This window comes from Lissotriton helveticus, chromosome 5_1, assembly GCF_964261635.1.
Source record: "Lissotriton helveticus chromosome 5_1, aLisHel1.1, whole genome shotgun sequence".
Lineage (NCBI taxonomy): Eukaryota > Metazoa > Chordata > Amphibia > Caudata > Salamandridae > Lissotriton > Lissotriton helveticus.
The window spans coordinates 1,305,257,429-1,305,282,865 of record NC_136065.1 but is presented as its reverse complement, the minus strand read 5'-3'; the positions used below and the strand labels follow the sequence as shown (position 1 = coordinate 1,305,282,865).

General features: G+C 47.9%; 1 protein-coding gene across 4 annotated transcripts in view; it reads right to left on the bottom strand.

Moving 5' to 3' along the window:
* LOC144755338 (SRSF protein kinase 3-like) overlaps window positions 1-25,437 on the bottom strand; it is a 1,366,259-nt gene that overhangs the window by 960,638 nt on the left and 380,184 nt on the right. For all 4 annotated transcript variants that reach the window (XM_078644145.1, XM_078644144.1, XM_078644146.1 and 1 more), the window contains exons 6-7: window positions 1,229-1,316; window positions 1,036-1,123 (exon numbers count right to left, since the gene is read on the bottom strand). In XM_078644145.1, coding sequence (XP_078500271.1) covers window positions 1,036-1,123; window positions 1,229-1,316 — 176 coding nt within the window. The remainder of the gene's footprint in view (window positions 1-1,035; window positions 1,124-1,228; window positions 1,317-25,437) is intronic.

Sequence of the window (25,437 nt, the reverse complement as noted above, 5' to 3'; positions counted from 1 at the left end):
AGGCGAAAAGAAAAGTGCGGCCGAGAGCAGGGACGCGCAGCGTTTTCCTTGCGGGAGCGAGCGCGATAATTGCTACCAGACGGCGCCGCTCCCTCCTGCAAGGGAATCGCCAAACGTGCACACGTTGCCATTCAAAGCAATGCAACGCGTGCACTTTTTTGCCTGAAAAAGGGAATCATGGTTAAAGGTCTTTTTCCTATGCAGCGCATGCGCACTACATAGGGGAGACCTAAAAAGAAGCATAGGAAGACCTATTTGCCAATCTGGATTCCTAACCCCAAGATGGCTGCCCAAAGTTGTGCATGTCTCAAGAATGTGGGTTGATACTAGGGTCTCGTATCCAAACATGCAAAAGAAGTATGCAATAGGGCAGCCATACAAAGTTAAGGCTCACAATTAAGTCTTGAGAAATATGCCGAATGAAAGCTGCAGTAGTAAAACAAACTACATGTATAACATAAATCATTTTTTGTGTGATGACTGAGTATACATTTGACATAATAAACATTACAATGCCAGAACTCCAGAGGAGTGGGATAACAACCAAACAGCCTACAGGATACGGTGAGAGAATAATATACCATAAAAATCCTATTCGTATATTTTTATGTTTATTATTAACAAATAGTGTGCCCAACAGCTAAAGCCGTCTGTCGCCAGACTTGGTAATGTAGTGATAGAGCTTTAGGAGTGAAGGGGCTGCCCTGTAGAATTTTATCTGCTTTAGGACCGTGAAAGAGGAAGGTTTCCTGAAATTTCTGTTACTTGAAACACAAGAGTTGTTAATTGTATGTTCTGTGGGATGATCTCCTTTATTAGCCAACAGGAAGATTGCTGCACGATATTCTGCAGAGGCAAGAGACTCAATAATGGATGAATGCTGCACTCACTAAATTACTTAATAATAATAATAGGAATAATTGAAATACACTTCAGGCACACTTTTCAAACAGATAATACAGAGACACAGTTTTTAAAAATCCACTCTGCTGAAAATGCGATGCACAGATTCAACATGTAAACTCTAAAAGATACGTGTGCCATTTTCGCCTGATATCTTAAAGTCTTCTATGAGCTTAACCACTTTATCTCTGTACGGGTTTTTGGAAACGGTATGATCCATCTGAAGTAGAAACGGGAAAATTAAATGATTAGCACTTTTACTATGATCAGGCTTCATCTCACAAGCAAAAGAATACGTAAATGTGCAGTGTGTCTGGATACTCACATTTTTTAACATATTTATTTCATCCTTGGCTGCACTTGTGAAACAGAGTCCACTCTTAACCACTTTTATTGCCACAAATCGATCACACCTGAGACCAGAAAGAAATATCAATGAACAGAGCAAATTATTAGTGACACACAAAGAACTACAATTTCGAGCAAGTCGGTGCCCACTGTCACACTATTATCGGCTGTAAGCAATCTTTCACTTCCATACTTGTAAAACTATTTTTCACTTATAGTAATCCCCAAAAATAATTTGATGTCGATTCCACTTTGGTTATTTTTAGGTATTAAGGGGCATATGTATCAATATCCGTTTTTGCGATTCTCAAATCGCGATTTTCTGAGAATCGCTATTTGAGAATCGCAAAACGGGATGTATTTAAAATATCGCAAATAATTTGCGATTTCTTGGTATTCCTTAATTGCGATTAGCAAATTACGAAATCGCAATTAATGAATGCCTTCCCATTCATTCCCATGGGCCAGGAGGCCCATAGGAATGAAAAGGAAGTCATTTTCAATTAGCGGTTCGCAATTCGAAAATCAAAAATTGAGAATAATTTCAAGGGTGCAAGGGTGTCATAAGGACACCCTGATGCACCCCTGAAATGAGCATGTGTGCGCACATACAAGCATGCCCTGAGGGCATGTATGTGCGCCACATGGCACCTTGAAAAACACCAAAATGTGCATTTGTGAAAGAAATCGCTAAATACCACCAACTTGAAGTTGGTGGTAATTTGCGATTTCTTAAGGAGAAATCCCACAACTTGGGTGCTTGTTACATAGCATTTAGGGAATCGCAATTTGCGATTCCTTAAATGCTTATTAAAATTGAGAAATAGCAAATTAGCGATTCCTTAAAAATGCGATGAGAAAATGTCTCCTACATCGCGTTTTGCGGTTTTTTAGTCGCAAACACTGTTTTTTGCGAATCGCAGCGTTTGAGAATAAAAAATCGTGTCATACATATGCCCCTATATTCTCCTACTCAAAGACAGCCCATTAAGCTGAAGAAATAAGTTACTTATCTATATCTTCGGCTCTGGAATACTGGTATATTTCAGAGATACAAATGCAAGAATTATTCCCCATCGCTGTGTTGGAGTGTATACTAGCTTCACCCAATTTGGAGATAGTGCACCGAACTTCAATTCACATCAAAGAATACCATAACTGTATTTTCCAAGCACATGCCCAAAGGCCTGCATCAGAACAAGAGGGGTGATTTTGGACGTATCGGCACTTGGCGGAGGTACGGGGCACGTCTGCCCCATCCCCAGTACCGTTTGCAATAGCAGTGGAGCCCCTGACCTTGACAGGCAGGGAAAATATCAGGGTATTATACTCAATGGAACTCCCTCAGACATATCATTATACGAGAACGATATGCTATTATATTTACATGGCGAACAACCAGACGTGACTTGAGCCTTTGAGAATTGTGTTTGTTTATCTGGGTTGTGTGTGAACTGGAGTACGTATAGTAGATACTCACTACATGTCCCTTTGGGGGATGATAAGCCACTTGAAGCAGAAGATTATATTCAAAGGGGACCAGCTACTGTCAAACAGCTGGGGGTGGAAACTGAGGACAAATTACTGGAGAGGGATGTAATAACCTTCTTGACCTCGCTGCAAAAGTCTGTTAAATTCTAGCAAACCCTTCCTTTAACTGTAATTGGGAGAATAGCTATATATTTATGTATATGTATATAGGCTCAACCAAGGAGCTTTGCACCGTAAAAAAGAGCGCCGCTACATGCAGGGACAACTGAGTCTTCGTGTAAAGATGTATATTAGTACTACCAAAAATAGGACTACTCCCAAAGCACGACTTGATCTAGAGATTCAACGGCACACTGTTGCGCTGACTTAGGTCAGACTAGCGGTAGATGAGGGCGGACTGGCTGTTCCCGATCTGGAGCTTTATCATCTGGCTGCACAGCTGCATTGGGAAGTCAGATGGAGGGATAATTGTTGAGATGCCACAGGGGACAGAGCGCAGGATACCCCTACCCGTGATATCCTCATGAGATTGCTGCTCAACCCATTCGAAAAGCACACTTCCAAGAAGCAGGAATCCTAGTTAGAACACTTTGCTTCATATGGGCCAGAGCCCTTCAGAGAAAGAATGCACAGTTGCCATATTCACAGGACCTCCAGGTAGTATTATTACTAGTGTTACCACTTGGGGGTACCTAAAGCAGACTACAAGATTGATTGGGCTGAGAAAGGATTGACAAACATTGGTGGGCTCTATGAGGGTGGCAACTTAGTGGATTTTCAGGAGCTTACCAGAGCTGGTGCAACATTTTTTAATGAATGGGGCCATGCTGGTCACAATAAGTGGTTGGTGGAAGAGGGGAGTGCTGGAACCCCCCATTCATTGACGTTTAAAGGATATATGTTCATCAGATGTCAAGCACAGAGTGATAACTGCACTATAAAGTATGAATCTGGGAACACCCCCAATACCATCAATCTTTGGAGAATTGACAGAGAAAAACGTCTCACCTTTTTTTCTCTCAATGTCATTCTCACCATTATTTCTCTGAACGTCAGTCAGTGATCACTGATGAATTATTATAGATCATACAAACTGTACACTGAACATACCATGTGTCACATTCACAGGTCTTACTATTTACCCAAAACTGAAAGAGAAAACAAGGGATTGCATATATCTAGTGTTATTCGTCTTCATTGATAGACTTAAAAACAATGGCATAGTTAAATAAAACAAGAATATACACATAACACCATCAAACACAATCATATGTGTATAAAATGTGGTTGAACAAATCCAAGAACAAACATACATAAACGGATGTTACATTACATAATAATTAAACATATTTTGTTCAATCAAAAGAAGAAAACATAAAACTGCTCTAGAAGGGGTGATCGCCTTATTCACGCGTTCCAATCTGTCAATTATCCCAAGATTGATGCTATAGGGGGTATTTCCAGATACATAATATGCATTGATCCCAGCCCATTAGGTCCTAAATTGGATCACTCTCCATTAAGACAAAAACTCTTCTATTAAGATCCCCGTTTGTGCTGTCTATGTGCCCAATTCCAATCTCGGTCGGAAGGGCTCTGAATCGGATTTGGTTTTACCTAAACTGATCCGGAGCTCTTGTATCCGGCCAACTCGCTCCCAATTCCAAACGACCAAGTACGATGCCTGGAAACCCTTAGCGCAGACTGTATCGTTTCTGGAAGGCATACCGAGAGATAGAGCTCTCCGGAGCCAAATCGTACAGCTCTATGGAGTAGGTTTTCCAAGCGAGCAAGAACGATGAACAACTCGGACAGCCTTCATGATTCCTTTTGCCTGGATCAAAAAGGCTGCCGGAATCAGTCTTTGGGATCCCATAGCAGGCCCTCTTCATCCGGGGCTGTCCAACTCGTGCCTGTGGGGGTACCCATGGGTCCCCCCCTTTCAGACCATGCAGTGTGGCAGGCACAAAGGGGTGCCCGCCACAGGGTGCACAATGATCCCCAACCACCCCTTTTGTCAATGGGAGCCGGTGTACGCGTTCGGTACACAGGCTTTCATTGTAGTCAATAGAAGTCCAACCGAATCGTATCCGGATGCATTCAAATGCATCGTACTTGTTCGGTCGGACTCCCCTGACACAAGTCGTATGGAAAGCATTCTGGACAGAGGATTTAGTGATACCTATTAATGAAGGATATTGATCTAATATTTTAAAATCCACTCCTAAAATATCTAGGGATTACAGGTTAATGTTATATGTACGAGTTACTTACCTTCGGTAACGATGTAGCTGGTAAAGACGATTCTAGCCGCAGATTCCTTCACGGCCAGCCCTTCCCCCAGGGCAACCAAGCCACCACCCAATGCCAAGACAGGCAGAGGAACAAGAAGAAGCCCAGGAAGAGGTGAGCCCACCCAGAGGGAAGGCAACAGGCCAGCCCGAACGGCAGCCATAACCACAAGCCACCAGACGCAAAAAGGACACCGAAGCATCCCAGCCCTCAGCACAAGAGCAGGAAGGAGAACAAATGGCCGGGCCCATCACTAAAAGGGTCGCGCACAAAACCTCAAGAAGCAATAGCAACATACAGAGACGCCATGGAGAACAGACACCTGAAGCCAACCAGCACTCCCCAGCAAAGAATAGCTATATAACAGCTACCACTACCCCACATAGGGTACGCTACGTCCCACACATGGGAACCCTCTTTGGAAGAACTTCCGCAGCAGAGGAGAAAGCAAAGTGGCACGGGGAAAAAAACAACCCCGGGGAAGGCTTGACATCAGCCCAAAGAAAAAAACAGAAGGCCTAACCTCAGGGCCAAGTCTGTGTAACTACTCCAGCAAAAACACACACAGAGGCAACAAGGGCCGTCCAGCAGCCAACAATGCCAAATACTCATCAAGGAGGAATCAATGGCCAGGAAACACCATCTATAGCAAGGGCATCCAAAAGGCCCAGCAGTCACTGAGCAGGGGAAGGAGGAGGAGGAGGAGGAGGAGGAGAATAAGGCAGAGGAGGAGGAGTTCGAGGACAGAGCTCCGCCAGAAACCTCTGGATGGTAGAATCAGCCAGGGCATGGAACAACAAGCTGCCATCAAACGTAAGATCAATGAGCCGCTCCTGAATATTCTCAGGGAACACACCGTCCCGAATCCAAGCAGGGCGACGGAGGGCGACTGAGGAAGCCATGGCCTGGCCCAACACCTCCTAGATGTCCAGAACGGAGTGGAGAATAAACGCCGCTAGCTCCCGGCCATCCAAAGCATGATGCCGTAAGTCCACCTGAACAGTCTCCTGGGAAGCCGTGGAACCCAGAGACTCAGCTGAGTCCCACAAACAAGAGGAGGCCCTCGCCAATACACAAAAGGTGGTAAGGGCCCGCAGGGCAGCACTGGTTGAGGCGAACATGTTGTGCCCCCAAGAGTCCAGCCAGCAGGCCTCTCGGGACGGCGGAGTCAACAGTGGCGGCAGGGAGGGGAAAGCGGTCCTCAAAAGTGGACTGGCAGCAGAGGGGTGGAGGGAGAGGCACGCCGGGTCACGTGGCGCCGGAAGCTGTTGGTGCAGAAGGTGTTGAGACACCGGATCTCCTGAGGCGGACGCCTCCAAGCTTCCGTCAGGGAAGAAAGGAGCTAACCCTCGAAGGGGAGTAAGATCTCCCTCCCACCAGAGCCCTGGTGGAAAAACTCCAAGAGATGATCCGCAGGAAAATGAGCAATCGGGTCCCCCATGTGCAGAATACCCACAGCCGTGGACACCGCGTGAGCGAAGGCCGCACCCGCCTCCGTAGGGCCCCGCAGAGAAGAAAGCAGTTCCTCCGCGGGTGACAGCTGCAGACTAAGTCAGCCATCCCGAAGCCAAGTGGGACAGGCAAAGGCCAGTCCTGGATGGGGGACCTGCCGCTCCTCTGACGAGCGACTCGGCCTCAGAAAAGGCGGGGAGCCGTCCTTTGACGAAGCCAGCGAAAAAGACACCACACGGCGGCCAGTCTCCGGGGAAGAGGACACCAATATGTAGCCAGCCTCCGGAGAAGAGGGAGCGTCCGAAGACGAATCCGCGGCACATCCTCTGTGTGGAACCATGTAGTCCGAACCCTGAGGTAGGACATCAGTACCATCCGGCACCGAAGGAGACACCGATGGGGCTCCTCCAAGTCACACGGCACCGGGGACCGGAGACGAAGTGGCCAAGGGGCAGTGCCGGATCGGGCCCGACTTGACCTCCGCCGAGGCAGCCGCCTGCGTGGAAAACGAGAGGGACCGGGGGAGTGACCCAAAGTCCTCCACCAGCCTCGGCCCAGAATGTTGCGGAGGTCCAGTGACCCATACGGTGGTGCCGGGGACGAATCAACCGCCCACTTGCCCTCCGATGAGGCAGCCGCCCGCGGGGAGGAACAAGAAGGGCCCGGAGGGGGACGAGGAGTACCCACCCCACCAGAGCAGGATGAGAAGAGGTCACCGGCCCTTGTGGCTCTGCCCGAAGCAGACACCGGCGCCTTGGCGGCGTCAGCTCAGCCTTGGATGAGGTCTTCGCCTGCCCAGAGGGCAACCCGAGCCCCGGCCATCCCGCGACACCACAGGGACTCCAGCGGGAGTTTGCGGTGAGGCAGAGGCGCCGTGGCCTGAAGGAGGGACCCCAAAGGGGGCGCACCCCAACAGTACCAAATCCTCCGAGCCTGGATCCGAAACAGTCGGCGCCACAGCCGGAGCCGCTGCGGAGGGCCCCGCGCGAGGCAAGGGATCCGTCGACGCCCCAGGAGGGGAAGCGAGCAGGGCCCGCAAAGCCGCCGCGTATGTCTCCATCTGGAGTCTCAACGCCCCCTCACCGGGAAACGGTGGATAGGAGGACGACACACGCGCCACATCACCCGCGGAGAGACCACGCCCACGGAAGGCCGAACACCAGCCCCCGGGCACAAACTGCGACACTTACCCACTGGGGAGAGGCGCTCTCGTGACATCTGAGAAGGACGAGGACTACGATCACAGCCGTATCTGAAGCCATCCACCGAAGCTGATCGAGGGGAGGAGGTCGACCTGGAGAGACGCGCTGATAGAAGTTTCATTCGACGCTCCCGTAGCGACTTCGGCTTCAACTGTTGACACGCCTCACAATCAGTGGTGCCGTGATCCTCCCTCAAACACCACATATAAACGAGATGAGGGTCCGTCGCCGACATAAGACGCTCAACACAACGAGCAAGTTTTGAAGCCCGAAGGCATTTGCACACTGTTCCACCAGACAGAAGACAATTAGTGAAGAAAAAAGGGCCCCAAATAGGCCAGCAGCAAGACCGGATCTGTGTTGCACGCGGAAAAGGAAAAAACTGACGTAGGCGTGCCGGGGTGGGGCTTAAGTGAACTCGCTGACGTCACGTACGACGCCTGGGCGGAGTCGCGCGATGTCGCCCCGCTCCCGGCGCACAGGGATGCTGTGGCAAAAGGTTTCCGGATCCAGTCTCACGCCAGGGGATAATTCTACATGAAAGAATCTGCAGCTAGTAGTCTCTATCAAATTATTATTTACACAGGGTATACATAAACTTAAAAGGATCAATCTTGTATTTCCCAATGTGCAAGTGAGCTGCCCAAAGTGTGATTTGGAGGGACCTGATGTCTATCACATGGTCTGAAGATGCCCCTCACTGACTAACTATTGGGATACAGTGGCGTGATATGTTAATGAATCTACAGAGAGGAATATTATTAGAATGGCAGTAGTCTGTGTAACTGGCCTTTACCCGAGAAACAAGACAAAGACATTTACATGCAGTTTAGTGGATTTAGTGCTTATTCTAGCCAAGCAATAGGCATCCATGAGCTGGAAAAAAAATGGGGGGGGGCCTAGTCGCCGGAAATGGAGTAAAGAGCTAAGCAAAAGGGCGGAGTGTGAAAAAGTGGTGCTGAGCAGGTAAGTGAAGAGAGGATGGAGTACACAAGAGACATAATTGGCTTGGGAGAGGATGCTATAGTCCTGCCATCCCTTGATAGTGATGGAAGGATTCTCCCTCCAGCTCTGGGAAATAAGCGGGGTAGCCCCACAGATATGGCCTAAATACTAGATGCTCTTCCAGAAGAGCAGAAGTGGAACTTTCCTAGTGATTGGATACAAGGGATACTGCTTGGCCACTCCTTCCCAGCATTCTTATGGTGACTCTGAAGGAAATAATATAGGTCATTGAAAATTACATCGTTTCTCCAGGGGTTGTGTTTTGTTTTTGGGTTGCCCGAACATGACATCATGTGGTTGTAATGTTAGCATTTTAGTGCTGAAGGGATGGTAATTGATGCTACTGATATACTACCTACACACATTACTACTAGATACACTAGTGAATGTCTATAAGGAGCAATGGTCTTTGTGCAAAGTAAAAGAAATAGAGTATACCCTTGTGGAGCTCTACAGAATCTGAAGGATCGATTATTCAAAGTGAAGCCGACCAAATAGCTGTCAGGGTGAATAGGTATCGAGAAAAATGCCTTCTTCAAATCAATGACACTAAATGTAGTGGCAGTAGGAGGAAGAAAATAAGTTACTTAACTGTAACTACAGTTATCCAGTATTGGTATCTTTCATAGATTCACATGCCTGAATCATTCCCCGTCGCCGAGGCGGGAGTCCCACGGTAATAATACATACAAAAGCAGTGCCTTAGTAAGAAACTGTGGTAGACTGACAAGACAATAGGCCCAAAAGACCCAAAGCTTAGTAGCCTATCTAACTCATTGTATGAAAAGAACCGAAAAATAGTTCCAACCAATCAGATACCAGCACCCTCTAGAACCTTCCCAGCAGAGGCAGTTCTCCTAAGATTTTCTTAGCACAAGTGAGAAGTATGTATCCCCATTAGAGAACTGTCTTACCAGGAAGGAGGGTGGGTGCATGTGAATCTCTGAAAGATACCAATACTGGATAACTGTAGTTACAGGTAAGTAACTTATTTTCTTATCCAGTATTGGGGTATCTTTCATAGATTCACATGCCTGAATCAGAATAGCAAGCAGTAATCCTAATAATGTCGTTTGCGGAAGGTGGGAGACAAGGCGTGAATCTAAATATCCCCCACACTTCCGGAAGGTTATAGAGCACTAGAATATGTAAATACATGCAAATGCAGAAACCTTCTGAAATGAGATAGTTATAGCCATTTAACATACTGCATATTAAAAAACAATATTTGACAACCAGCAACATTACTGTGAATATGATCATACTTATACATCATAAATGCAATATGAGAGACATTTAAAAGTCTAACCTTAATGAAGGAGATGTTGAAGAACAGCTTGTCCCACTGCTGCATCGTCCTGCGATGCAGACTGTAAGCAGTAGTGCTTCGTGAACGTGTGGACATTCTTCCATGTCGCAGCACGACAAATATTCTCCAATGTGACCCCAGCAAATAAGGCTGTAGAAGCCAACATAGTTCTGGTGGAATGTGCTTTGACCTTTCTGTGCAAAGATTTGTTAGCTTTATCGTGGCAGAATTGTATGACAGAAGACAGCCATCTGGCCACCGTTGCTTTTGTCACGGCTTGTCCTAATGTGGCTTGACCATAAGCAACCAACAACTGATTAGATTGTCTAATATCCTTAGTCTTTTGAAGGTAAAACTTCAAGCAACGTTTTACGTCAAGAGAGTGCAAAGCCTTTTCCGCCGGTGTAACTGGATCCGGGAAGAAGGTTTTCAGCTTCACAGGTTGGTTTAGATGGAATTGAGACGGTACTTTAGGAATTAATTTTGGATTTGTTCGTAACGTGACGTAATCTTTAGTGAAATGTAGAAAAGGTTCCGAAATTGTGGAAGCCTGGATTTTACTAACCCTCCGGGCTGAAGTGAGAGCTAATAAAAGTGCCACCTTCCAGGTTAAGAACTTGAGCTCGGCCTTGTGAATTGGCTCAAATGGCCTCCTCATTAATTGAGATAAAACTGTATTGAGATCCCATTCTGGAGGTGGAGGTCGAATTGGTGGAAAAGCTCGAAAAGCCCTTTTAAAAATAGTTTGATAAGTGACGAAGAACAGAGTGATGGTCTGTTAGGACTCTTTCTGAATCTAGAAATCGCAGCGAGATGGACTTTGATAGATGAGAATACTAGACCTGCTTTAGCTAGGGATAGTAAGTACGGAAGGATTTCCTCTGGTGGAGCCTGGAGTGGATGAACATTATTTGTTTCACACCAATGGAAAAACGCTTCCATTTAAAGCGATATGTCTTGATAGTACTTTGAGCACGGGCTTTAGATAGAATATCTCTACAGTCCTGAGAAATTTTGAGATCCTTAAAGTCTAAGAAGTCAGGAGCCGGGCGTGCAAGTGAAGCGATTGTGGATCCAGGTGTAGAATCTGACCTCTCTCTCTCGTCAGCATTGAGTGTTGGATTTAGACGAACAGGACACTGTTGTGACAACAGGAATAACTCTTGGAACCAATACTGCCTCGGCCAGCAAGGAGCAATTAGGAGGAGACTGCAATGTTCCCTCTTCATTTTTTGCAGAACCATCGGTATTAATGGTATCGGGGGGAAAAGCGTACACATAAATCCCTGACCATCGCATGGACAGGGCATTCCCTCTTGATCCCCGTTGAGGAAATCTGCTGGCGTAATAAAGGCATTTGCTGTTCTGTTGCACCGATCTAGGGTTGGCGTGCCCCACATCTGGAAGATCCTCTTCACTTGTTCTTGTTCCAACTCCCACTCGTGACATCTTGTGAGAGATTTGCTGAGGTTGTCGGCCAGAGAATTCTGAATTCCCTTGACATGCTCTGCTCTGAGGGTTATGCCATGTTTTATAACCCACTCCTACAATTCTTGATCTTCCTGCGATAGGGAGAGAGACCTCGTTTCTCCCTGCTTGTTGATGTAATACATGCTGGTGGTATTGTCCGTACGCACCAGCACTGAGGAGTTCTCGATTCTCGGAAGGAACGCCTGCAGAAAAAGAAAGACGGGTCGTAGTTCGAGACTGTTGATGTACTTCTGTTGATATTGTTGAGACCATTGTCCTTGAATTTGAAGGTCTTGGAGATGTCCTCCCCAACCTTCCATGGATGCATTCGTGGTCAGGAAAAACTCTGGGGAAGTGGTCAGGAACGTGAGACCCGGAGATAGATCGCTTCTTTTTGACCACCAGTGAAGAGCATGTATCATTCGTGAGGTCACCTTTATGGAATCGTCGAATGACCCTCTGGCCTGTTGCCATTGCCGGTGTAGCTCTTCCTGCAGAGGTCTCATCCCGAGCCTTGCGAGCGGGACTAAGCTGATTGCAGAAGAGCACATCCCCAGAAGAGAAGCAAATGTTCGGACAGAAACTGATTTTCTTCTTGAAATCAACTTTGCCAGGCTTTGTAACTTGTTCTGACGATCTTCTGACAAGAACGCCTTGCACTGTTTGGTGTCTAGTGTTGCTCCGAGAAAAGTTAGAACCTGGAGGGGTTGCAACTGTGACTTGTTTGCATTGAGAGTGAGTCCCAGATTTGAGAATAGATGAAGGCAACTTTTAACAGCCTGTCTCATAGCCTGTTTTGATGGTCCTTTGAGCAGCCAGTCGTCAAGGTATGGGAAGACTTGAATACCCAGAGACCTCAGAGTGGCAGAGACTGGAGCTAGGCATTTTGTGAATATTCTTGGTGCCGATTTCAGTCCGAACGGGAGCACCTTCAATTGAAAGTGGACGCCAGCCACTGTGAATCTTACGTATTTGCGATGTTTGGGATGTATCGGGATATGGAAGTAAGTGTCTTCCAAGTCCAGAGAAGCCATAAAGTCCCCTTCGTTGAGACAGCTCAACACATCTGCCAGCGTCACCATTCGAAAACTCTGCTTCTTCAGAAACTTGTTGAGTTTGCGCAAGTCGAGAATCGGGTGCCACTCCCCCAATTGTTTCCTTATGAACAAGAAACGAGAGTAGAATCCTTTCGATTTTTGTGAGACTGGAACATTTTCTATCGCATTTTTGCGGAACATGTTTAAAGCTTCTCTGAACAGTAAGTGAAGACGAGGGGAAGGGGGACCCTTGGGCGGGTCGTAGGTGGCTTCTTTAAGAACTCTAGAGTGTGACCTCTTTGAACAAGGTCGAGGACCCACTGATCTGATGTGATGTGCTGCCATTGTTGGAAAAAGGCTGAGATCTTTGCGCCCACAGGGAGGGGAGAAGGTTTGACTGGCATCCGGCAAAGCTAATTGTCTTTTATTTGAGTCACGGCCTTGATTGTTTGACCCGTCGTCGTCTACCTGACGAGAGAAATTGCTTGAAGAGGATTGCCTGTAAGAGGACTGATAATAAGGCTGCTTAAATTGAGTTTGGTATTGTCTGTTTTGTTGATTGTGGTAATTTCCTCTAGAGGAAAAACCACGACCTCTTGATCCCCTGAAAGATCCTCTTTTATACTGCAGGGTACCCAGCAATTTAGCAGTATCCGTATCTGTCTTGATGGTCAGCAAGGCGTCATCTATATGCTTACCAAATAGTAAGTCACCATCGTAAGCCATGTCCAGTATTTTAGTCTGTACCTCAGGTCTAAAAGAGGTTGGTTTGAGCCATCCCTGGCGTCTGAGAACAGCAGCCCCCGCTAGCTGTTGAATATTAGTATTAGAAATGTGTAAGGCACAGTCAATTTCCGATGCCGCCCGTTCCCCTTCGAGCACTATTCTCAGTGCTTCCTGCTGGCGATCTTCAGGTATAAGGTCTAAGAACTCAGATAACTCTGACCACATCTGGCAGTCATAACGTGCTAAGATTGCCAGAGAGTTTGCTGCCTTGATGGATGATGCAGCAGTGGTGGATATTGTTTTGCCTATCAAATTCAAAAATCGTCTACCCTCTTTATCTGGTGGAGTTGAGATTGGGGTGGATGGATTCTTTGACCTCTGCTGTGCCGCCTTCGAAATTACAGAGTCTGGACGCGGGTGTCCCACAAGGCAAGATGGAGTGTCTGGCGGTGCTCGATATTTCTTTTAAATTCGAGGAAGGACCGCGGGTATAGAGGCAGGTGTCATTATCTTAGGACCTTCCTTCCAAATAAAATCTATGATCGGTAATGCTCTGGTGATTGTTTTCTTCACGACTTCAAAGAAGGTTATAAAAGAATCAGATTGTTCGATAGTAACTGGAAGTTCGAACCGTGCTGCAGCTAGTTGCATAATGTTATGAAAGCCGCCAATATCCTCAGGTGATGAATCAGAGGTATGCGGTATAGGAGGCGAGGGCATGGGGATTATATATTCATCCCAAGGATCCCCAGGTACATTATCATTAGGCAATTCACCTTCCTCTCTTTCATCCTCATCGGATGATGAAGTATCCTGACCCCCTTGCGGTATAGCTTCTACAGGGTGTCTCGGTGAAATAGGATCCTCTATTGGTGGCGAAGGTGTAAACGCCGGCATGGTAGGTAACATTGGAGTAGTCGGTGTAGGTGGAAACCTCTGCCGATAATCAGCCAACATGGCCTGCAAATCTTGGATCAGAGAAGGAGGAAGATGACTTGTTTCTTCCGAACGTGGAACCTTACGTGACTGTCTATGATAGGCCTTAGACAATCCTTCTTGATAAAAATGTTCCTGGTAGTGTTCCTCTTCATCCTCTTCTTGACATTTTATTCGCAACTCTGACGGATGGCGTGCAATCCTAAAAGGGCCTTCTTCCTCCCCGTCATCTTCATCAGATTCCTCTTCCTCTACATATGTCTCCAAGATATGTGATGGTAACAACAGAGATATATTAGTGTAGCCTTGCCTATGGTACGTTTTTAGTTGAAACTGGGTGAACGTAACAGGCAACGCTTGAGATACTTGTGGAATCGCTGACCAAGTTCTCGCAGGTGGACTTCTGGTCATTAAGGGACTCTTCGTCGACAGAGGCGTCTTGACCAAAGGTGTAATAGACAACTGAGCCGTTGACAATGATGTCGTCGATGGAACCTTCGTTGACGGAGCTGCCGTCGATGGACTCTTCGTCGACGGTGCTGCCGTCGATGGACTCTTCGTCGACGATGCTGCCGTCGATGGACTCTTCGTCGACGGGGCTGCCGTCGACGATCTTGTCGTCGACGGGGCAGTCGTCGACGGGGCCATCGTTGACTGGCTCCTTGTCGACGGGCTCTTCGTTGATGGGACTGCCGTCGACGGGCTCTTCGTCGACGATATCTTTGACGTCAACGGGCTCTTCGTCGTCAATGACTTCGACGTCGACAGGGTTTTCGTCGACGATGACTTTGTAGATGAAGGAACCGTTGTCGCTGGGATTGACGTCGGCGCTGTCATTGACGGCGATTTAGATGAAGGAGTGACAAAAGAGGATTCTTTAGTCCCAGAAGACTTCTTTGTAGTAGAAATTTTTGAAGACGCAATAGGAGAGGTTATAGCTCTTGTAGAGACCGTAGATGAAGTACTTGAAGTAGAAGAGGTCACAGAAACTGTGTGAGAAGACACCAGAGAAAGAGTCTTGATCTGGGCTTCACTTACTGTTTTTGTAGCTGAAGATTTGGAAGACTCTGAAGGCAGAGATAAAGGTGAACCAGAAGGAGGAGAAGACGACCCCCTTGTGTGTTCTGAAGCTCTATGAGAGGATTTTTGATATTTCCTCCTTGTAGGAGAGTGGGGTCTGCAATCCTATGGTCACCCCAGATTTTTGCTTTTTGCTTCACTGGTTTACGACTTTCCCTGGCTGTGGGCCTGCTAATCAGACCCACAGCCTAGCTGTTCTCTCTCTAAATTGACATCCATGTACTTTAGGTGCATTTACCAATTGGTACTGGGCCACCTTATCAGTCACTGTACCCAGGGCATAGGTGTACCCAGGGCCTACCAGGGGCTGAAGCATGTATTATGCCACACCTGGCTGGCCATCTAAATCTGACACAACTGGCTGCATGACAGCTGGGGCAAGGTGGTGTACTGTAAACACCCTTTGCTGTAGATATAGTATACCTATTTCTAACCCTAAAATGGACACATATATTCCTATCAGTCACTCCTATGGAAGGTCTTATCAATCCTGAAGGCAGAGTGCTTGGAATTATGTGAGATGGTGCTCTGGCATGAGCTGAGCCCGTTTGCAGCTTGCGGAACCAAGTCCTAATAGCTGTTCCATGATAACGCTATACCATATACTCTTAAGTGCATTATCAACCTCGCGGTTAAATGCCAACTCTGGTATAACATTATCAAAACATGTCGAGTAAGGTGTCATACGATTTGGAATACTACCCCTTCGCCAATTCTGGCGACGGGGGTAGCATTCCACCCTTCTAGAGGGACACGACATGTGTGTAACTGTGAACCCCGGTTAAAGTTAACTCCAGCCTCAGCATCACAAAATGGATGCTGCCACCACAGACACAAGTCTGACCTCCTGCTGCTGGGAGTCCTTCCAGCGAGGATGGCTTGGACAAAGGGTTTCCTGCCTTGGGAGGTGCTAGCACCACCCCAGACAGGATTTTGTGTATTGAGGTAGGGAGGCCTGAAAGGAATGAGACATGCCTGGGGCACACAAGGTGCCCTGTGCATACACCGGTTAAAACCAGTTGCTGGGGCATCCCTGCCCCAGCTCTGGCGGGAAACCGGACAAAGGATAGGGGGTGTAGCCAACCCCCTTCCTGGTCCCACCCAGGGGAGGGACCTAGTCAGTAGTGCAGCCCCCTTTAGGAAAATAAAGGTAGGAGCTGGTCCCATTCCAGATTAGATTATCCTGAACTATTCATCAGGAAGAAACTCTGGCCTTCGACGTTCTGCTCCACAGAAGACTGAAGAATCTCCCTTGTGGGCAAGGAGTGTCCACCCTGCAACTGCAGGCACCATCAAGCGTCCAGCAGCTTCACTTTGTCGTCTTCCCTCGAGGATCCAGACTTCAGAGCCCGACGAGACCCGGATTCCCAGACCTCTCCGACTTCTACCTACATCTGCAGCAAAGCTGAGACCCGTGGGTGCGACGAGACACGTGGGACCGGCCATCTTGAACGAACCTGCACTTCGCTTCCAGCACGACTCCCGAGGTAAACTCGACCAAGTGCTTTGGGGACTGAGAAGCCCCAACCCCGAGCAACCCCTGCACCGAAGATCAGCCCTCCAGCATCCACGAGATCTGCGTGGGGCCCTTCTGCTTGGTTCCTGCTCGACGCGTTGTCTGGTCACTTGCCGGCTGGCTAGTGGCCTCCTAGACGACGAACCTTTGAATTTTCACTGCTGGTCTGGTTGCTCCAGACTGGCCCTTGTTCCCTTCCAAAAGAGGGGCACCCCGGACTCTCCTAGTCAGCACCAGACGCTTTCTTCACTCACCGCGTGGGTTGCCTTTGCCAAGGCCTGTTGAGTCCCAGCCCGGATTAGACACCGCTGACAGCAAGAGCCTGCGTGGGACAGCTCGTGCCTCCATCCTGGTCGTCGAAGACACCTCCTGGTCCACGTGGCTGCAGAGTCAAGCGTCCACTCTTTACCTGATCGCGACGTCGACATCTGGTTCCTTCCTGGTTCCACTCCAGTCACTGGCTAGCGACTGTGAACATTGTCCCCTCTGCTTTCAGGTCTCCTTCTTCAACAATCCACCCTTGGATTGCACCGGACATCTTCCTCCTGGTCGCCTGCAGCATCTTTTCTTTCAGGCTCCATTGACTTCAACGCGAGAACCCGACGCACTTTGACACCTATGCACCCGCGGCCCGTGGGTGAGGTAACACGAGCATTTCGGTGCTCAAGGGTAGTTTAACTGTCCTAGTGTCGAGTTCCACAGTCGTTTTAGTCCTACCTAGTCAGGATTGTCCGTACTCACCTTTAACTTGAACTGTGCTGTCCATAGACGTTGTTACGCATCTCGCGTGTGAGTTCACACTCTGCACACGCGGTCCGTGGGCCTCCTATTACTTACCTGAAGTTAGGGTAGCGTATGTCCCATCGATCCTACAGCCTCTGGACAGCTCCATTCCGATTATCGACTTTCACATTCCACTTACTTAGTATATGGTTTGTCGTGCCCCTAGGGCACCATTGTAATTTTGTGCGACTTGTAGTATTTTTCGTAAGAGATTGTCATGTGCTTAGCCCTCTGACCTCATAAAGAGTTCAGAGGTGTTATTATTAATAAATATACTGTTTATTTTCATAACAACCTGTGTGGTGTCCTTTCACTTGGTATTTAAGGGGTTATATTGTGGTAAAACAGCTGGCTTCACATGCCAAAAGAGTTTAGTCTAAGACTGCTTTGTCCATGCTACCATTAGGATAGCTGGTCTATAAGGTTGACTTACAACCAATCACCAGAAGGGTTGTTTGGACTGATACAAGGTGGTCACTAGAACTAGTGAGCATCATATATCAGGCCAACTTCTCACATTGGTGTGCAGCGGTTGGGATTTGAGCTTGCTGTTGTTTTTACCACATATAATCTTGCAATATCATTTGAAAGATCACATAAGGTACCTAGGTACATATAACAAGCTTAGAAATACTCTGAGTTCTACTGAACCAGCTGTTGTAGTAGAAAGGGCCTAGCACACCCTGACTACAACTCTTATCAAGGGATCAGTAGGAAAACCCATAGTGTAGGTAGGTGCATCACTTACACCTCACTAGAAAACATGGCTACCCATGGAGAGTCTTCAGAGACTCCCCAAGTGGTTAGTGACCCTCCACAGGTCCTTTCCAGATATGCAGCTCTCAGTTTCCAGGAGATGAGACAATTGTGTACCTCCAGGAAATTGAAACAGGGTTCTAACCCTACCACTCCTTTTCTGTTAAGTCTCTTAGAGACATATGATGCTAGAAAGGCTTCTAACACAGATCGCAGCATGCACCCCTTAGAAGGTACTCTTGGAGATCCAGACCTCCCTGAAACAGAGAATGTGGAAGAGGAGGAGGAAGAAGAAGAACAGTCTGGGGATGAGGCAGACAATGGTTCTGTGATAGTCAGCAGACTCACAAGGGCCAACTTAGACCTACATAGGGAAGGATCTTGGGGACCCCCAGTACTGACCCTGAGCAGGCCTAACCATGGAGTTAGAAGAGATAGGTCTCATTCTAGGGACTCCAATAGATCTGTGCACTCTCATGCCTCTGCTCAGAGGAGAATGACTTCTCCCCAGAGGAGAATGACTTCCCCTCAGAGGAGAGAGCATGAAGCAAGGATGAGACAGGCTAATCTGAGGATCAAGAGGGAAGAACTTGCCCTTGCCAAGGAGAATCTTGCCTTTGCTAGAGAGCAACAGTTAAGTGGGGTAGTCCCCACTGGTGGCAGCACTATCCCTAGGGATAGAGACAGGAGTTTTGATAATAGACACCTGAGTAAAATAGTGCCCCCCTATAAGACAGGGGATGACATCCACAAGTGGATGACTGCTTTGGAGAGATGATTCAAAAAGGGGGTGGTGATGGACAGAGTATCTGAGTTAATCAGAACACTCCTACCCAGTCAACAGATCAGGGCTTGATCCATCACCGTTTTTTAGCTCACTGCACCATCCCAGTTCAGAACCTGGCTATATGCAAATTAGTCTGTCCCTGGCCCAGTGCATCATGGGAACAGGGTAGACCAAACTACCAAGCCAATTCTTCACTGGAAAGGAAACAAGCTTCCGGGGACCGGTTTCTGGCATTACAGCCGTCTTCGGCCCGGCTTGCTGGAATCCTGATGGTGCAGTGAGCAAGGGACTCACATCTGAGCATACCCTTCCACACTTATGGTGGCCAAAACGATTCAAAAAGGGGGTGGTGATGGACAGAGTATCTGAGTTAATCAGAACACTCCTACCCAGTCAACAGATCAGGGCTTGATCCATCACCGTTTTTTAGCTCACTGCACCATCCCAGTTCAGAACCTGGCTATATGCAAATTAGTCTGTCCCTGGCCCAGTGCATCATGGGAACAGGGCAGACCAAACTACCAAGCCAATTCTTCACTGGAAAGGAAACAAGCTTCCGGGGACCGGTTTCTGGCATTACAGCCGTCTTCGGCCCGGCTTGCTTGAATCCTGATGGTGCAGTGAGCAAGGGACTCACATCTGAGCATACCCTTCCACACTTATGGTGGCCAAAACGATTCAAAAAGAGGGTGGTGATGGACAGAGTATCTGAGTTAATCAGAACACTCCTACCCAGTCAACAGATCAGGGCTTGATCCATCACCGTTTTTTAGCTCACTGCACCATCCCAGTTCAGAACCTGGCTATATGCAAATTAGTCTGTCCCTGGCCCAGTGCATCATGGGAACAGGGCAGACCAAACTACCAAGCCAATTCTTCACTGGAAAGGAAACAAGCTTCCGGGGACCGGTTACTGGCATTACAGCCGTCTTCGGCCCGGCTTGCTTGAATCCTGATGGTGCAGTGAGCAAGGGACTCACATCTGAGCATACCCTTCCACACTTATGGTGGCCAAAACGATTCAAAAAGGGGGTGGTGATGGACAGAATGCCAGAAACCGGTCCCCGGAAGCTTGTTTCCTTCCCAGTGTAAGAATTGGCTTTTGTAGTTTGGTTTGCCCTGTTCCCATCATGCACTGGGACAGGAACAGACTAATTTGCATACAGCCAGGTTCTGAAACTGGGATGGTGCAATGAGCTAAAAAACGGTGTTGGATCTAGCCCTGATCTTTTGACTGGGTGAGAGTATTCTGCTTAATTCAGAGACTCTGTCCCTCACCACTCCTTGTTGTAAATATATGCTTTGGAGAGAGCCTGCAAAGTACAGCAGATACCCCAGAGTCAGTGGGCAGCTATATTGTGGCTCTCCTTTGAAGGTAAAGGTAGAGACAAGCTCCTCACGGATAGAGATGAGGATGCTAATGATTACCAAGTCTTGAAACTTGCTCTGATTGATGGGTTTGGCTTAACCACTGAACAGTACAGGTTGATGTTCAGGGATACCCAGAAAACTCAGGCTCAAGATTGGACTGACTTTGTTGATTGTGCCACTTAGGCTCTGGAGGGCTGGTTACTGGGAAGTAAAGTTACTGATTACACAGGATTGTATAATCTAATTATGAGAGAACAAATCTTAAATAATTGTCAAAACCAGTTGTTGCATCAGCACTTGATTGACTCAGATCTGACCTCTCCCCAAGAATTGGGAAAGAAGGCAGACAGATGGGTCAGGACAAGGGTCAAGCAGCAGAACCAGAACCAGGGTGGTGGCCAGAAGAAAGCCGACCAGAAGGGTAATGAGAATAAGCAAAATGACCAGAAGTCTTCAACAGGGCCCCAACAACCTAAGGAGGGTGGGTCCCAAACTTCCCAAAAGAAGAAGAATGATGGTCCTAAGAAACCATGGTGCCAATACTGTAAAAGTAAGACTCACTGGTTTAGTGAGTGCACCAAGAAAGGCCAAACTCCTACCACTACTGTCCCTAAGACACCTGCACCCCCTAGTACAGTTAGTAGTGATAGTGTACCTCCCAAGGCTATAGTTGGGTTAACCCTGGGAACTGAGGTGGGTTCTGACTTAGTTAGAATTCCTACTCAGGCAGTTCTTGTTTGTACTGGGGACATGGATATGACCCCTACTGTAAGTCCTAGGACTCTGGGCAAATACAGGCAAACGCCTTTAATCAATGGAAAAATGGCTCATGTGCCAGTGTCACTATGGTGACACCAACATTTGTGGACCCTGACCAGATCATGCTAGGTTCAGATTACCTAGTGACCAATGCTAGCAATGTCACTACCAATCACAGTATGGCAGTTGTTAATTACTCCTGGGGATTGGTAACTGGCCTCAAAAGGGTTGTAGTTAGTTCAGACCTCCCAGTAGATTGTCTTTTGGGCAATGATTTGGAATCCTCACTGTAGTCAGATGTGGAGTACAGGACTCATGTAGAAATGCCAGGTCTCTCCTCACATGTCCTTGCTGTGACTAGGTCACAGGCCAAGAAATGCCAAGCTGAACAAGTGCTGGATCCTGGAAGAATGGACCAGACACTACCCAAGAGAAGGAATGGTAGGGTTAAGGCAGAGCCTTCCCCCCTGCCTCAGGTTGAAGATCAGCCCTCTCAGGAGGCTGACCCAGAGACCCCAGAAGGAACTGTCCTAGAAGAACTTGAGCCTGATCAGGTTGAGTTTCTTGGGACAGGGGGACCTTCCAGGGCAGACTTGAGGCAGGCCCAATTAGATTGTTCCTCTCTTGAACCCCTCAGACAGCAGGCTGCTGCTGAGGCTGCAGGGAATGCTACAGGTGCCCATAAGGTATATTGGGAAGATGGACTCCTATACTCTGAGGCAAGAGACCCCAAGCCTGGTGCTACCAGGAGGCTGGTCATACCCTTGTCTCTTAGAGGTTTCCTTCTCACCTTAGCACACGAGATTCCCCTTGCAGGTCACTTAGGCCAGAACAAGACTTGGGACAGGCTTGCCCCACACTTTCACTGGCCTCATATGTCTGAAGACACAAAAGAGTTTTGTCGCTCATGTGTCACCTGTCAAGCCAGTGGCAAATCAGGTGGCACAACAAAGGCCCCCCTTATACCACTACCTGTGGTGGGGGTTCCCTTTGAAAGAGTGGGGATTGACATTGTTGGACCAATGGACCCCCCAACAGCATCTGGGCACAGATTTATACTGGTGGTAGTGGATCATGCCACCAGGTATCCAGAAGCTATTCCCATTAGGACCACTACAGCTCCTGTTGTGGCCAGGGCCCTACTTGGAGTTTTCTCCGGAGTGGGGTTTCCTAAGGAGGTTGTCTCTGACAGAGGTGCGAACTTCATGTCAGGATACTTGACTGCTATGTGGAAGGAATGTGGTGTCAATTATAAATTCACCACACCCTATCACCCACAATGCAATGGGCTTGTTGAGAGATTCAACAAGACCCTCAAAGGGATGATAAAAGGATTACCTGAGAAGCTCAGGCGAAGATGGGATATCCTTTTACCCTGCCTCCTGTTTGCTTACAGAGAGGTCCTACAGAAGGGGGTTGGTTACAGCCCTTTTGAGCTTCTGTTTGGGCATCCTGTAAGAGGAACCCTATGTCTTGTGAAGGAAGGATGGGAGTTACCTCTCAAAAAGCCTAAGTTTGACATAGTGGACTATGTACTTGGTCTCCGCTCCAGGATGGCAGAGTACATGGAGAAGGCATCTAAAAACTTTGAGGCCAGCCAAGAACTTCAAAAAGCTTGGCAAGACCAAAAGGCTGTCCTAACTGTTTACCATGCAGGACAGAAGGTGTGGGTGTTGGAGCCAGTGGACCCAGCAGCTCTCCAAGACAAATGGTCTGGACCCCATACCATCATTGAGCAAAAGGGAGAGGTCACCTACTTGGTGGACATGGGAACTCCCAGGAGCCCCCACAGGGTGCTTCATGTGAATAGGCTCAAAGCATTTGTCAACAGGGAGGACATGGGCGTGCTCATGGCCACAGATGAGGGGCAGGAGGAAGAGAGTGACCCTCTCCCAGACCTGCTCACTCAGAACCCTGATGATGGGTCAGTTGATGGTGTAGTCTTTTCTGACAGCCTCTCTGCCCATCAACAAGAGGATTGTAAACAGGTTCTTCAATCCTTCAGGCAAATGTTTTCACTGACCCCCGGTCAGACAAACTGGTGCACCCATGAGGTGGACACTGGTGACAGTCTGTCTGTCAAGAGTAAAATCTACAGGCAACCTGACCACGTCAGGGACTGCATAAAGAAAGAAGTCCAAAAGGCGTTGGAATTGGGAGTCATTGAACCCTCAGAGAGCCCTTGGGCTAGTCCTGTAGTTCTAGTGCCTAAACCTCACACCCAAGATGGTAAGAGAGAGAGGAGGTTTTGTGGAGACTACAGGGGTCTCAATGCTGTCACTAAGACAGATGCCCATCCAATACCTAGGGCAGATGAACTGATAGACAAGTTGGCTTCTGCAACTTTCTTAAGTACATTTGACCTAACAGCTGATTATTGGCAGATCAGGTTAGCTGAGGATGCCAAGGCCAAAACAGCATTTTCTACCCCAGGAGGTCATTACCAATTTGTGGTGATGCCCTTTGGTTTGAAAAATGCACCTGCCACTTTTCAAAGGTTGGTGAACCAAGTTCTCACTGGGTTGGATGACTTCTGTGCAGCATATCTAGATGATATTGCTGTCTTTAGCTCCACCTGGGAGGATCACCTGATCCACCTGAGGAAAGTTTTGGAGGCCCTGCAAAAGGCAGGCATCACTATCAAGGCTACTAAGTGCCAAGTAGGGCAGAGTCAGGTTGTGTACCTGGGCCACCTTGTGGGTGGAGGCCAGGTTCAACCATTGGAGAGCAAGATACAGGCCATAAAGGACTGGGCTCCTCCAACCACCCAGACACAGGTCAGCGCTTTCTTGGGCCTGTCTGGTTACTATAGGAAGTTTGTCAAAAATTATGGGTCCATTGTGACACCACTTAATGACTTGACAAGCAAGGAAATGCCACAGAAAGTTCAGTGGACAGTTAGCTGTCAGAAGGCATTTGATGACCTAAAGCAGGCCATGTGTAATGCACCTATTCTCAAGAGTCCTGACTACTCCAAAACCTTCATTGTCCAAACAGATGCATCTGAGTTGGGTGTGGGAGCTGTTCTTGCTCAACTGAATATTGATGGTCATGACCACCCCATTGCTTTTATAAGCAGAAGGCTGACCCCTAGAGAGAAACGTTGGTCAGCTATTGAGAGGGAGGCCTTTGCTGTGGTTTGGGCCCTGAAGAAGTTGAGGCCATACTTGTTTGGAACTCACTTCAAGATTCAGACCGACTATAAGCCCCTCTTATGGCTACATCAGATGAATGGTGAAAACCCCAAACTTCTTAGGTGGTCCATTTCCCTACAGGGGATGGACTTTACAGTGGAGCATAGACCAGGGACTGACCATGGCAATGCAGATGGTCTCTCCAGGTATTTCCACTTTGAACAGGAAGACTCACCTGGTCATGGTTAGTTTAATGTCCCTAGGTTGGGGGGGGGGGTTATGTAGGAGAGTGGGGTCTGCAATCCTATGGTCACCCCAGATTTTTGCTTTTTGCTTCACTGGTTTACGACTTTCCCTGGCTGTGGGCCTGCTAATCAGACCCACAGCCTAGCTGTTCTCTCTCTAAATTGACATCCATGTACTTTAGGTGCATTTACCAATTGGTACTGGGCCACCTTATCAGTCACTGTACCCAGGGCATAGGTGTACCCAGGGCCTACCAGGGGCTGAAGCATGTATTATGCCACCCCCGGCTGGCCATCTAAATCTGACACAACTGGCTGCATGACAGCTGGGGCAAAGTGGTGTAAACACCCTTTGCTGTAGATATAGTATACCTATTTCTAACCCTGAAATGGACACATATATTCCTATCAGTCACTCCTATGGAAGGTCTTATCAATCCTGAAGGCAGAGTGCTTGGAATTATGTGAGATGGTGCTCTGGCATGAGCTGAGCCCGTTTGCAGCTTGCGGAACCAAGTTCTAATAGCTGTTCCATGATAACGCTATACCATATACTCTTAAGTGCATTATCAACCTCGCGGTTAAATGCCAACTCTGGTATAACATTATCAAAACATGTCGAGTAAGGTGTCATACGATTTGGAATACTACCCCTTCGCCAATTCTGGCAACGGGGGTAGCATTCCACCCTTCTAGAGGGACACGACATGTGTGTAACTGTGAACCCCGGTTAAAGTTAACTCGAGCCTCAGCATCACAAAATGGATGCTGCCACCACAGACACAAGTCTGACCTCCTGCTGCTGGGAGTCCTTCCAGCGAGGATGGCTTGGACA